Source organism: Anomalospiza imberbis, chromosome 3 (assembly GCF_031753505.1).
Source record: "Anomalospiza imberbis isolate Cuckoo-Finch-1a 21T00152 chromosome 3, ASM3175350v1, whole genome shotgun sequence".
NCBI lineage: Eukaryota > Metazoa > Chordata > Aves > Passeriformes > Viduidae > Anomalospiza > Anomalospiza imberbis.
In genome coordinates, this window is record NC_089683.1 from 73,516,102 (window position 1) to 73,530,386 (window position 14,285).

At 34.8% G+C, this 14,285-nt stretch overlaps 1 protein-coding gene across 5 annotated transcripts in view; it reads left to right on the top strand.

Annotated features, from left to right (window-relative positions):
- Nucleotides 1-14,285, top strand: part of WDR27 (WD repeat domain 27) — an 89,184-nt gene that overhangs the window by 33,688 nt on the left and 41,211 nt on the right. For 2 of the 5 annotated variants that reach the window (XM_068185140.1, XM_068185142.1), the window contains exons 22-23: nt 4,019-4,121; nt 13,881-13,979. In XM_068185140.1, coding sequence (XP_068041241.1) covers nt 4,019-4,121; nt 13,881-13,979 — 202 coding nt within the window. Of the gene's footprint in view, nt 1-4,018; nt 4,122-5,302; nt 5,959-13,386; nt 13,447-13,880; nt 13,980-14,285 lie in introns of those variants that run through there. The other 3 variants (XM_068185146.1, XM_068185145.1, XM_068185143.1) reach the window with 3 other exon arrangements.

The window sequence follows — 14,285 nt, forward strand, 5'->3', positions numbered from 1 at the left end:
TAGTACAGCCTAATTTGGAAGTCTGGGATGCTGGTATAGTAGTGTGAGGAGGTAGATGTAGTCGGTGCTAGATTACTGTTGCAGGTAATAAGAATAGCAGGGACAAGGTGTTAGGAAGAGCTCCCAATACCCAATCCACTAACAACTGTGGTGGTAGGAGCTGCCTGCCTCTGACTCACACTCTGAGTTTCACCTTCCTTCAGCCTCTGAAAGAATCTGCCAATTGTATGAAGATAGTGTTAGACATTAAGGCAAAATATCCAAATAGTGTTATGATGCTGTGCCACTAGATCATAAGCTCCTCTGGCAACATATTTTAGCAGACTTCCCACAGCCACAGGGAACTCATACTTTTTCTCACATTTGCACTTTGAGACCTTAGAGTCAGACATGCAGTTTGAATTTTGAGATACTTTTTAGTTTCAATCTTCACTGTGAACTAGCCGCTTGACAGCATCCTAAGCAAGATACAAATATACACATAATCAGAATTTGGTTACTTCTTGGTTTCTTCTGAACATAAGGTTTGCTTTTTTTCTTTTTCTTTTTTTTTTTCCCCTGAAGCTTTTGAGTCTAGCTATTCATATTCTGAGGAATAAGAGTGCCTGGAGCTGCATGAAAGTATAGAGGATGGGGAACACAGGGATGTGGTCCCTGCTGGATGCTATGGTAAAAACAGCAGGAACTCCTATGTGAAGGGTTTGGGGTTTCAGTGAAATGAAACCCATGTGTTCAGTACATCTAAGGTAGCTACTGCTGCTGTCAAGTTATACTCACATTTTGCAGAGCCTCAGTAGATTTGCTGGTACTGGAGGGTCTGTGAACAAATACCAGAGCACTGGCACAAAGTAACAGAATACAAATGAAAGTGGTTTAAAAAAACAAAACAAAACAAAAACAAAAAACAAAAAACAAAAAGAACCCCAAAAAAGCCCAAAAACTTTTGTTTGCAGTTTTTTTTTTTTTTTAATGCGGCAAGTAGAATGAAATAGAATTCTTTGTGAGAGTATTCTCTTATTTATAGAGACACACATTCCAGTATCTTTCTCTTCCAAAGACAGAAAAAAATGTATTTTTTTCTAATATTATTCAAGTTTTTTGCAACATAAAAAGATACATATTTTGGAATGTACACTAAAATATGTACAATGAAGAACATAGGGAAAACTTGGCTGTTTGCTGTCCCATGCAATTACCAGATGTTTGTCATGGTAACCCCTGAAAAGCTCTGACCAGAAAAGTATTCTTAGGAGGCTGGAGAGCATGCCAGCTGGCCATGTAAAGCCTGCAATATCCAAAATAATTTGGATCACCACCTGTTGCTACTTAAAAAAAAAAGTCTGAAAGACGACAATCCCTAGAATAAGCTAGAATCATACACACAGTATCTATCTAATAGTGCTATGATTTTTTTTTTCCTGTTGCTATGATACCTGTAGATATCTAGAGTTAATAGACTGAGTAACAGAATTTCTACTTAATTCTGTGGAAAGTTTAATTGGAATCAAGTTTTTTTTTTTTAAATGTCTTTTTAAGTAGGATTTTGAGAGGTTGGGGAAGTAGCTGAACTTCTAATGGAACATATATCCTGATATAATGGAAAAGTTGAACAAGAAAACAATTAAGAAAATAGAATCCAGGGTATTGGTTGTTACTGTGGCTGCACAAGCACAAGGGAAAGGGCACTACTTTATGACTGAGACATTGCTTTATACTGCTGTGGTATAGCACAGAAAAGATCAGTAAAAACCTTGGAATCCTGTTAGTTCTTACATATCTATTTATAGGTGAAATATTCAAGTTATTGGTCACAAATACAGAGGTGTTTCTTTTGAAAGGAAGTTTTTTGCAGTGTTTTATTAGGAGGCTCTTTTGTGAAGAAGACCCCATTGAGGAAATTATCTTTTACAGGCCCTGACAATGAGGTCTTAAACATTTAGAAGTAGTCCTGATGACCAGTGCTCTACATAAGGAAGAGTGGTGAACTTGAAGATGCCTTTGGGAGGGACAGTGGATATGAATTTTGTTTTTCTCATAAAGAAATTTCTTTCATGTGATAACGATTTATCTTACAAGTACAAGGTTAAAGAGAATTTTTCCTCCAATTCTCTGTGAAAAGGCACTCAGAAAAAAAATCTCCCTGAAATTTGCAAACAGTGCAACTGGGACTCAAGGCTAAGTTATAGGAGAAGTTTACACAATGAATAATGTTGTGTGGAAGCCTAACTGAGGAGGAAAATGCTGAGGAGACTGAGGTAGCTAGTATTCTCCTTTGCTGTAAATAGGAAGCTTGGACAGAGGCAGGTTATTCAATAGATCAAATGTGGCTATTTGTTTCTGAAAGTCTCTGAATATTCTTGTAAAAAAATGAAGTTGAAAAATGTTTTTACATAGTCACAGTAATTGGCTATCTCCATAAGTTGCTTCTCTTGAGCTGTAGTGTTCTCATAAGTTGGGTTAATTTAGCGGTTTCAGGATAGATCTTGTCTGAGGTGAAGTGTCTGGTTACTGTATGCTCAAAAGATCTGTTAATATCAGTAGTTTTGTTATACAGAACACAGTAAAGTTCAGAGCTAGGCTCTATAAAATGATGTCTTTTCATGCATTCAAAAGTGTCTCTTTTATGCTTTAAGAAGAGATAGCAATTAGATCAGTTACAAAGTAATGCTTTTGTTTACGTATGTCTGTTTCACCTCGGTGAATGAAACCAGCTTGGCATTTAGTGCATTCTTACACATACATGTGTGTCTACAACAGAACAAAATGGTATAAAAATTTAGAGCTTTCTGCACATAGGTTCGGTCAATTGAATTTACATAGCTTCTGTGATTTCACTGGCCAGGAAAACATGTATATCACAGGAGCTGGCAGGAGATTTTACTATTTCAAATTTGTTCCTGGATCTAGCATACATTAAAAAAAAAATAAAATATATGATATTTGCACTATGGTGAAGTATGTAAATTTGTTTTGTAAAAAGGGTAGATTGGCAACATTCATAATAAAGACAAAAAAAGAATATAGGTTTTTATAAGTCTGTTTTAAAATAATACCTCAAAGGTATAAAAACAAATTTCTGAAATGAGGTATACATATATAAATGACAGCTCTGAATGGTGTTGAAACTTGTATTAAAATGTCTTTTAATATTGAGGAAAATACTAAATAATTTTTTTTAACATTAGTTTTGTGCTGACTGCAAAGCTATCATAGTTCTTTACAACCTTGTGGTGCTTTTTAGGTGGATAGTAATCTTCAACTCATTAAAAACCATATTATTTTTAAATGGCCCAAGTGTGCTCAACTATTTAAAACTTACTCTACAATGCTTCTTGCAATATTAACATGAAAAGCAATAAATTAATTTCTTGCATTAATTTTAAATCCATTCCTTCCTTAGACTGTTTTAGCAGAGATAGGTAAGAAGTTATATACAGTTACAGAACAGAGAGAGAGATTTTTCACTTTGGAATGTTTAGATATTGTCTTTCTTGACTTACCACATACAACAAATTAATGTATGGAGTAAAAATGTAAATAGGCAACAAAGGTTAAATATTCAGATTTGGGTATGAGAAAAGCAAGCAATAATTGTTTATGTCATGATTCTACATACTGCATCTTTATTTGATATAAATAACTGGAGGGAGATTTATAAATCTTCATAGAGCAGACTTTCACAACACCTTCCCCTTAGCTAACTGATAGGCATCACTGCTCCTCCTTTCTAATTATTAATCATGTTTCTATCCCTGTAAACTAAACAAGGCCAATGCATGGGTTTGGTCATTGTCCTGAGGCAATTTTGTCTGTTCATTTTATTTTTAGTCATTAATGATGTTCAACATCTTCCAGTTTTGACAAAATCCTACAGCCGATATATTTAAAAATTAATTTGTGGATTTGCCTTAGTGAATTTGTAGACTAAGAAAAACATGATACCAGGAGGATTTCATGAAAATGGCAGTAAAAGAGGTAATTTTTAGTTGGTGTTAATAACACAGAAACTTCTCTGTAGGTGTGAGCGTCGTTTTGAAGGGCACAGTAGCCGCTGCTATCCATGTGGAATTGCAGTGTCTCCCTGTGGACGCTTTATAGCCAGTGGATCAGATGACAAATACGTAAGTAGTTTTTGCTTATTTTCCTCCTAAACTACAGGAACTAGTCATATTGTATCTAAAAGAACTTTTTCAGAGTGTTCTAGGATTCATCTTAATGTGCATTACTGGAATCTATGGTACTTCCATATAGTCCATTCACATGTAGCAGTTACATATGATTCATGATTATTGTGTCTGAAAAATCCCAGAGCAGCTAAATCTTAGCACTCAAAGTAATTGTTAAAAGATTGTTTCTATAACAGTAGGTTTCCATAATATTTGACTCTGAACTGTCATGTGCTATCAAAGGTGAGAAGAATGGTGTTCCCTGTAGCACAGTTTTGTGTTGTATAGATATCTGACCAGTAGGAACTCTGTAGCAAATACAAATTAATTTACTTAAGCTCTCAAATACAGGGTGATCAATCTTTTAGTGTGGCTTTCTTATGAACCAATCAGCTGAATAAAAAATGAGAAGTCTTTTAACTGGAATTAGAACTTTCTGGACCCTTTGTGTGTGTGTTTTCTCTCCAGACAGGTTGTCTTCTGAATCAATGTCAATAATATTTTAATTATTTAGAAATGAATCCTGAGTACACGTGTATTGCTACCTTTTTGAGTTTTTAACTCAGTAATGCCTGCATTGTTGGCAGAATGTTTGTCTTGCTGTTTGTGAAGAGATGGAAGATTGCTGACTTGTACTATAGACCTTTGAAACTGGACTGAAGTTGGGTTCATTGCAAACACATCCTTTTAAAACAGCTGAGTAGGAATGCTGTTGAAATTTATTTTAGGTATTTCTAGTTTAATCATCAGAACATGACACAGAGTTCCTAGTCAACCTAAATTCGGAACAAGAGGAATTTTCTCTTCTGGCTAGTTTTGAAATACTGGCTCAAATAATGTGTGAAGGTTAGAGATTTTATTGGCAGATTACTGTATGTTTGGCAATAGGTGTTGTGTTCTTGAAATTTGCATGATAAAACATATTTTTCAAGTTTTTGGTAAATAGCATTTCAAAATGTAGCTTACAATACAAAAGAAAGTCTTTTTGCTATGTCTTTGAAGAAATCCAATATTCATCTCAGGTCATGATAGATATGATGTACTAATATATTTATTTGAGGTTACTAATTAAGCTTTTGAATTGTATTAAAATAAATGCAGTCACAAGACATTTTTGTCTTCTCTTTTGCACTAAGATATTTGTTTGGAATTAGTGCTGATTCAAGAAAAGAAAGACAGCATGATTTTGTCCTTACTCCAAATTCTTGGCACATGGTGGGTCATCAAAGAAAGCTGAATATCTGGCAAGCATTGTGCTCCAGTTGGCATGTGGTCCCTGGTGGGCACAGTGCCAGTCAATACTTTTTAGTGTGGCTCCTGGGTTGGAATTTTGCATAATTTGCATCCTATGTTTGTAGAGAACTTCAATTGTTCTTCTTGTCCCCTCAGGAAAACTGAGTCAAGTTTTGGACTCTTGCTTATACTGTACTTTTAGGACAAAATTCAGTTTTGGGGCATTTTTTAGGAGGCTTCCCTTTGAAGTGTTGAGGCTGGATATACTTTAGTGCTTCCTTTTGAAACAGAAAACTGAATGCTGCACTGAATAGTCCATTCATATTTTTCAACTAATAGTATCCTGACAGATGGCTTAATGTGCGACTGGGACAGTTTTAATAGTATCAAGAAGTCTCATATTTCTGAAGATTATATGAATGAATGTTTACTAGAATAAACTGCATAGAAAATCAGTAGTGTGGATACAAAGCATTATCTCCAAAGAGAGCATTCTGGAAAGAGGTTATGTACCTTTCCAGTGAGAAGCAACTGCATTTTCAGTCATCTTGGAGTTTACTTTATCAAGGCAATTCTTGTACCCTGTAATTAACAAATGTGATTGATTTTAAAGCAAAGAGAGGCATTATTGGAATATAACTGAGAGAAGTTGACCCTAAACTGCCTTTTGTATTTCACAATATCTGAAGTATTTGACAGAGAGGAATATGTTGTCTACACATTAATAGCAAAATGACATTCCTACGGGACATAGAAACAGCAAACCAAAATATATTATTGTAAAAAAAAGAGATGAAAATTCTGTCTGCCTTTTCTGCCTACCTACTTTGAGCATGTATGACCTATTTTTGTATAAGAGCTTGATGTAGTTTCTGTGTGGCTGAAGTGGCCACGTGGTTTTATTTTAATTGCTCTGGTGTGTGTTAGTGTGAGATTTGTACATACTGCAAATTGGGGTTGAAAGTGTTTCCCTAACTGATTACTCCAACTTCCTAAAGAGAACTTTTACCAAGACCTGTGTAGGACCTGACAGTCTGAAAAGGAGGTAACCAGAATCCTGGTTTTGGACTGTGATTGTCCTTTCTGTAATTAGTTGTGACTAGAAAATATAAAATGTTAACACTTCTAATGTCAAATCTTCTCTGCATCCTAAATAGCCTAACGTTACAAGTGAATTTAGTTGACTTTTGCTTAACTGAATATGCATAATATTGTAATTTCTAACCATTTTACAAGTGGACAGTCTCGGGTTTCTTACTATCAATATTCTCAAGGACATTGGACCTTAATATACCTTAATTGGGTTTAGATTTCCATTTTGCTGGACTCTGTACAAAACTGTTTACCTAAAAATTTGTTGACTAAAGCAATCTTAGTGTAAAAAGACAAGAAATATCTGGACAGTGTGAAATGCTACTTTTTATATTAAAAATAACTAATTTACTTTCTGTGCCATGTAGTTCTAGTTAGCTGTTTTACTTTGTCTAGTTAGCCACTTAATTTTTGTCTTTGAAGACCTTAGGGTGCTCTGTATAAATTCCAAGTTTCCAGAAATGAAGTAGGGAATGAAGAAATAAATATTTGTCTCTTTAATTGCTTTCAGACTCATTCTTGCTAGCTCTCTTTGAACTGTAGACTCTAAGAGGCACATTTTGACCCTAGTGCTGAAATTGGATTTTCTAATATAAAACTCTCTGTCCGTGCCAAATCTCAAAGCCTGTGTTCACACAGATTGACCCATATCAGAAACTCAGAAGTTTTTCAGCATAGCAGGTTGCTGCATGAATAACAAAAAATACATGGGTAACGGATGACATTCTCTTCCCCTATTTTTTATACTTTTCGAAAAAGTCTAGGATTTTGCTTACAACACTGTCTTTGAAATACATTCTAAATCTGAGGTTAAATTTGTGCCTTCCAACTCTGAAGGCACCAAATCTTGAAGCAGTAGCCCATAAGGCAGCATCATTGGAAGGAGTAGCAGGAGACAGGATAAAGCAATTTGATTCTTGTACATAGCATCAGTCTAATAACCACTTGTGAGCCTCTGAATATTAACCTTCATGCAAAATTTGTTTTAGAGTATGTTCTCATTATGCAAGTGATGCTGGAAAGTGATGCTGGTCTGGGGGCAAATCCAAAGAGTTTTGCAAACCTGTGAGTGGTGGCTGGATGCAAATCCAGACCTGGTATTGTTTGCAGATTGAGTGATATTCAGATACAAGATTCTGCATCAGGCATAGCACAAACTGTAGAATTTGTTTATAGTTGACACCTTTGTTTAAGTAGCTACAGAGATTGATATTCCAAATAAAATATCAGCGCTGCTGAGCAATATACTGTAATGTTTTACTACCAGAAAAATACATTTGGGAGTTGGGCTGCCTGCATTCTTTTGTTCTGTACATCTACCCTTCTTGCACTGCACTACTTCCTAATGTAATCATTGCCAAGAAGATTGTATTTCTCAACCCCCATAAATATATTATTATTCACTTAGTCTGTCAGTTCTAATTTATAAAGCAGAGATTAGCAATGGTATCTTTCTTCTCTCCTCTTGTCTAAGAGTTTAGATGGGGCCTGTCTCAGTTTGTTACTGTTGTGGTCAGCTATTTATATGAAATATTTCCGTCCTTGTTTGTCTGTGTGTGATAAATTTAAAAACTGCTTCCGATTAGGTTAAAAATGGCATAAAATGATACCAAAAGATACCAAAGAAGAAACACCTCAGGAAACCCCATATGTGAATGATAAAGTTGTGTGGTCAATTTTTCCCCTTTTTATAGCCCACTTCCTTAGAACTTTTTAGGTACTAATAATGTTAGGTAAAAAACTACAAATGAGGGAGCTGGCAAAGATATTCTGACATAGTTGTATGTAAATGGAAGAGATAGGACTAGTTAATAGTCTAGAATGCTTTGTTCCATATCTCTTGGGAGGATATGTTGGAGGCATCACTGTGGTTTAAATTAGGTATATTTGATATGTGATAAAGTATGCTTTAATAATTTGTTTAAATTAGGTATATTTGATATATGATAAAGTATGCTTTAATAATTTATTTGGAGAAAACATGAGGATATTTTCTTTACTGGAAAATTACTTTTAGAAGTGTATGATATTGCTATTGTATTTGTTGTCTTGGTCTACACTTCATACTAGAGGGCTTGAAGAACAGAATATTTTATATGAAGCAGTGGTAGCAACTATCTGAAGTATTTTGGTTTTCAGTGTGATTGGTATTCCAGTAATATATTACTCAGGTTTTATCTTATGTGTCCATACTGTTTAATTAAGATAGGCTTTAACAGGAAACATCTGGAGAAAACAGCATTAGTAATGTTACTGTGGAGAAGGCAGGACTGAAATTGCTTGGCAAAACAAAATCCATAGCAGAGAATGAATGACAGACTGTGACAGCCTCACTGTCAGCTGTAGATGGAGAAAATCTACCCCTTTCCAAAGAGAAACACAATTTTGTTTTAGTCTTGAACTTGAGTTTTTTGGATTCCTTGGTAGTGTAGTTGGCTTTTAGGCCTCTTTTCATAGAAGTGGACAGAGAAATATTGCTTTCTTGATCATACAGTCATGACTTTGGATATGCTGTTACTTCACTGTCTCTTTGGATGTATCTTTGAAGATGACTGAAAATCTTGGCCTTTGCTGGTTATTTTATGAACCATAGAGTTATGTGAGTATGAGCACATTAATTATTTTTTTGTGCATTTTGGTCTGTTCAGGCTATTGCTTATCTAGGCTACTATGCCTCAGACCTGACCACCACAAAACTAGATTAGCGGCTGAGAGAGGTGGAAGATTTTGGTGGCTATTGATGTATTGTATTACTTATTTAACTTATTTTACTATTTATTCAACTACTACTAAAAAACTTTTTTTTTTCTTTCAAACTGAATTTGAAACACACTAACAATTGGTTATGTTGAACTTTGCTGATGTTTTTGAGAGATAGGAGGAAATGTGAGAAGTTAGCCTTTTTGGTTAAGAAAATTAATTTTATAAAAGATACCCCATGTTCAACTATAAGCAAAACAGGAAGCTGAAGTAGATATGAATACCCAATGTTCATTTTGGAATGTGTAGAGCAGTGAGGTGCTAAAAGTGGATATATATAGTTTTATATCCCCAGGGTTTGTGTTTTCTATCTGTGTATCTCTCAGTCTCAATTTTTGACAGTAGTTGAATTTTGGGTATGATTAGTACATCTGGTACAAAAAATTGGTTGAAGGTCCTTTGCAGCATCTGAATCTTTCAGTACTGCTGTCAGTCAACATGAGCACACAAACAGGAAAAGCAATTATTGGTACTGTTGATACAGAGAAGAATCCTAGCAGCAGTCAAAAAAGAGCCAAAATGGGTGTGATACAACCAAGCTGCTTCATAGTGAGACGTGAATTCTTAGGATAAAGTCTTCAACTTATAATTCCGTACTCTGGCAACACTATATGTTTTCCAAAAGTAAAGGCAACCTAAATTCAGTGGTGCATGGTGCTGCATAAATTTGATATTAAAATAAATTCAATCACATACATTAGGCCTTAAAATTAGAAAATTAAATAGAAACTGAATTGGCAAAAATTTCAATTTGGAAGCTTCATAGAAGAGTGGCTTAGAGAGGGAAGTCAGATATGGTTTATGTAATTATTTTTAGTGAGGAAAATTCAAATGTGTTAGCTATAACTGCCAGAAGATTGAAAAATATCCCCTGCATCTTGAGAGATGACTGATACTTATAATATTACCTATTTTAATAATAAAGAGCATTAATAATATTCAGTCACTCATTTTTTAGTTATGTCAAAGGAAATCATATGGAAACTGGGATCTTACAGTGGGAAGTTTCCTGTGACTACCAGAAAGACAGTCTCTAGAAGTGTAATTAGAAAGGAAACGGACTCTGAGAGGGTGTACTGTACTCAACATTTTGGTGCCAGGCTTGATTAGACTTTCCATGCTACCATGTGGTAAGTTATAAGATATCTTGGGACTGAAGAGCATTCATCAATGCTTAGGATACTTGTGAAATCCTTTTTATTATGTGTGGATTTGGCGCCAATACCTATAGTTAAGGTAGTCTAACACTTTCCACCATAATTCTCTTTTCAGTTGCTTATAAGTAAGAACATTTTGGGCTGAAACTTTCCATGCTCGGTGCCTGCTTCAGGTTAATTGTTATTTTTCTTTAGGGTAAGTAGTTCAGGAGCTTTTTTAGCTTGAAATTGAGGAAAAATACATGGTTCAGTGGAATATGTGCCCCAGTATAAATAGGGAGTGATGCAGTGCAAGTCAAACACTTATATCTTGTACTGTGGGATAATGCATCATGTTTGATGGCACTGATGGAAGCAAATGGCCAATAATGCCTTATTAATAACTGCAGATATCTTTTATAAAAACTTGTTAGATTACCAAGGGACTCTATCCCTCTAACATTTCTGTCTTCTGTAGCTCATTTGAAATATTAGGAAAAATAGTCAACGAAAAGTGATGACATTGGCCAATCCATGTAAAACATGTGAGGAAAACATCTCTATTTGTTTAAGGCCAAATTAGGTATCTTAGATATCAATGTCTTTCTGTTTGCTTGTTAATTGTGTTCTTTTCCTGTGATCTGTTTGTAAAATACATGCTTCAGCTTAAAGCCACAGCAGCAGCAAAGGGTTTTCCTTGAAACTGGTGTTGCTTTTCTGATCCCTGTGCAAAAGCTGATAACAAGGAGAATTCTTCTGTTATTAGTCAAGTGTTTATGATTTGCTTCTCTCTCTCCTGTCCCCAGAGGCTGTAAGAGTGTAAGTAGTTTCACACAAATGTTTATGGCCATGGGTTGGACTAGGGGGCAGTAGGAACTGATGGGAACAAGTTTCCTTTGAAGTTAGTGAGAAAACAGAGGAAAGAATTTACAGTGAAACTCTGCAGATAAAGCGTCAATTTATCTAGCACACTCTGTCTACCAATGCAGTAGAATTAAGTAATTTTCCATTTGGATACAAATTCCTCCACTCAAGGAAAGGCTTTTGCCCTTCTTCCCTGTCTTTTGGTACAAGTCTAGGGAAGAAAGCAGAAGCTTGTGTATACTTGTAAGGTGCTAAATACACTGTCACAGTCTGGGTTACTGAAAACTGACTACTCCAAACGTTCTTCAAATGTCTAGTGAAAGGAAATACAAGTAAGTATGTGGTTATGGGTCCAGGAAACTTCTTTGGAAGCTATTGGTACAGGTAAATTATTTTTTACTTTTGGCTGACCCTCAGCAAGAATTGGAAAGGAAATACCAATATCTACTGAATCAGTATTTTTATTAGACAAAATTCGTCTTAATATGAAAAAAGGGGGTTGACTTTGGCTAAAGTCTAAAACATTATATGCACATATGCATTTTGGGTATTTCTGAGTGCTTCCTAGACTGCTTTGTTTTCTTTTTCATTACATTTGGTTTGATGAAAGTCTGTTCTTCCTCTGTCATTGATTTCACATTTTCAAGCTTTTTTATTCTTCTGTGGCTAGTGTTAATGGTATAATTTATAATTCAGTTTCTGTTATTTTCTTTTTTCCTTTAGAGAAGACTATATTAAAATAATCTAGTAAGTATAGAATAGAAAAACCATTTGGATGACATCAGAAAATACAGCAAAACTAAAATGATGGCTGACTATAGCAGAAGAATGTTTATACTGGAGTTATTCCACTTCTTATGAGTGCTAGTTCTGTTAAAATGCAATTCTCTTTGGAGGTTATGTTTTATTTTTGTTTTTAAACTTTTGAAGTTTAAAGTAAATGTACTTTCAATCTTTAACCAAGTTAACATTTATTCTCAGAATTTAGACTGTCACAGGCTAGTTTAAATATCTATGGTTAAAGCTACTTAAACAGAAGCTGGTTTTATCCACTTTTATATGATGATGTTTTTCTTTTAATCAGATTTTATTGTCTTGCATGTCAAAATTACTCAGAAAATTACTATTCCTTTTCCTTTCAGTTATTGGAAGAGATGATAGCTGCCACAACTCAATAAACTATTCTTGCTTGTAGCTAGAGATTCTGCCCCTTTTTCTGTTGAACCATAACACCTAAATATTTAGGATTTTGGGGCTAGGAATACGGTATTGGAAAGGCATTTAGTAGCAGTTCCATTAGGATAGGTTTGTAAGAGTGACGTGCAATGGGCAGGCTGTATTCCCTGCCACATTCTGTGTGTTTTGCCTAGCAGCTGTTCAACAGGAGCATAGAGACTGTGGTAAAGGTCAGAGGAAAGTGCTTTCCCATATCTGGTATTTCCCATGTCCTCCAATGCTTCAGTGGTTAGCTACAGGTGGGCTTCTACCAGTAGCTGTTTGTCATGACTTTCCTCTGATCCAATGAATCTGCGACAATGTGACAATTTGGAAAAGTGCTGCATCCCAGCTTAATCTCTAGTTCAGGGCTAAGAATTATCTCTTGAAAGGTGGGAGGTAAGGGTTTGAATGCTTTTTAGGCTGAGAAGTGTGACTACAGCACCAAATACTCTCGCTAGATTATAATTAAACCGCATGACTGCTTCACAGCATTTTTGAAAGAAAGGTATGAGCCAAATGGTTGATTTAGAAATGGTGTGGAAGAGAATAAATTACCAGAATACCTGGGTTTAACAAACTTTAGAGGTTTTTTTTTCAAAAAAATAACAAAATATTATCACATCTATTTTACAGAGTGGAACAGGCACATAAAGATTAAGCCAAAAATGAACATGGTCCTTCCCAAATTAAACTGAGGACCTGGAATGAAAAACTAATTTTTACTGGAAAATTGTGGCAAAGTTCTCTAAGCCACTAGATTATGATGGAAAAATTTCAATTTCACTAACCATGCCTCTCTGTGGGATGTTCTCTTGGTTAAAAGATGGAGCATGTTTCTTTGTGAATCAGAGCATTTTGTACTCTTGATTTTTGCTGTCATTGACTTTGCCTCTACTTTGTTCCTCCTTCCATTAGAGGGAACTGAAGCCTAACGAGGCTAACCTGGAACTGAGGCAAGACAGAGTTAAAGGAATAAAGTAGGAATTTATAAACAGGCCTTCCAAGGATACGCTCTGGGCAATACAAGAGCTAAACAGATATGAAAGTCATCAATATCTTAGAATTGATTTCTATAATTTGGGATAATTTAGTAAATGTTTAAATTAACTAAAAAAATATTTAGAAAGAAAAATGCACTATTTCCCTAGTAAATAAATAAACTTTAGGTGTACTTCAAGAAGCAGGTAAAAAAATACCCTTTAAAATATATATATTTTAAATTATGTTCTTTGGAATTTAAATCCTTTCTTTAAAGTGAAATCCAATACTTTCCTAAGTTAGATAACGCCAATGATTAAAATTTTCTAACTTCTTTGTAGGCTGTATATTTAGTGTTCCTACACTATAATTTAATGCTTCAAGAATGTGGTTATTTTTTTAATACTGAAAATATCAACTCATTGTTTTTTAGGCTTACGTGTATGAAATGCGTTCAAGCACTTTTTTATGTAAACTGGGGAGACACACAGAATCTGTAATCAATGTCAGTTTTAATCCCTCATCTCCACAGGTAAGCCACTGCTAATTTTCCTCTTTGTAATGAAAACATGTAAAATAACTCAAAGGCCTGAAAGATTTAAAAAACAGCATTATTTTAATTATGCTGTGTCAGAATAGCTATTGAAATAGCTTTATCACAATATTTGGAAAAACTATTACTGTTGTGCTTTGAGCCTTTTAGATATCTATAGGTGAAAAATACTTCAAAGAAGTTAGACATTATGTAGTAACAACTTCTATTTGTTTAGAGATCACTGTACTATGCTAACAGCATCACATCTGTGTGTAGTGGTTTAATTGTAGTGCAGCAATGTAT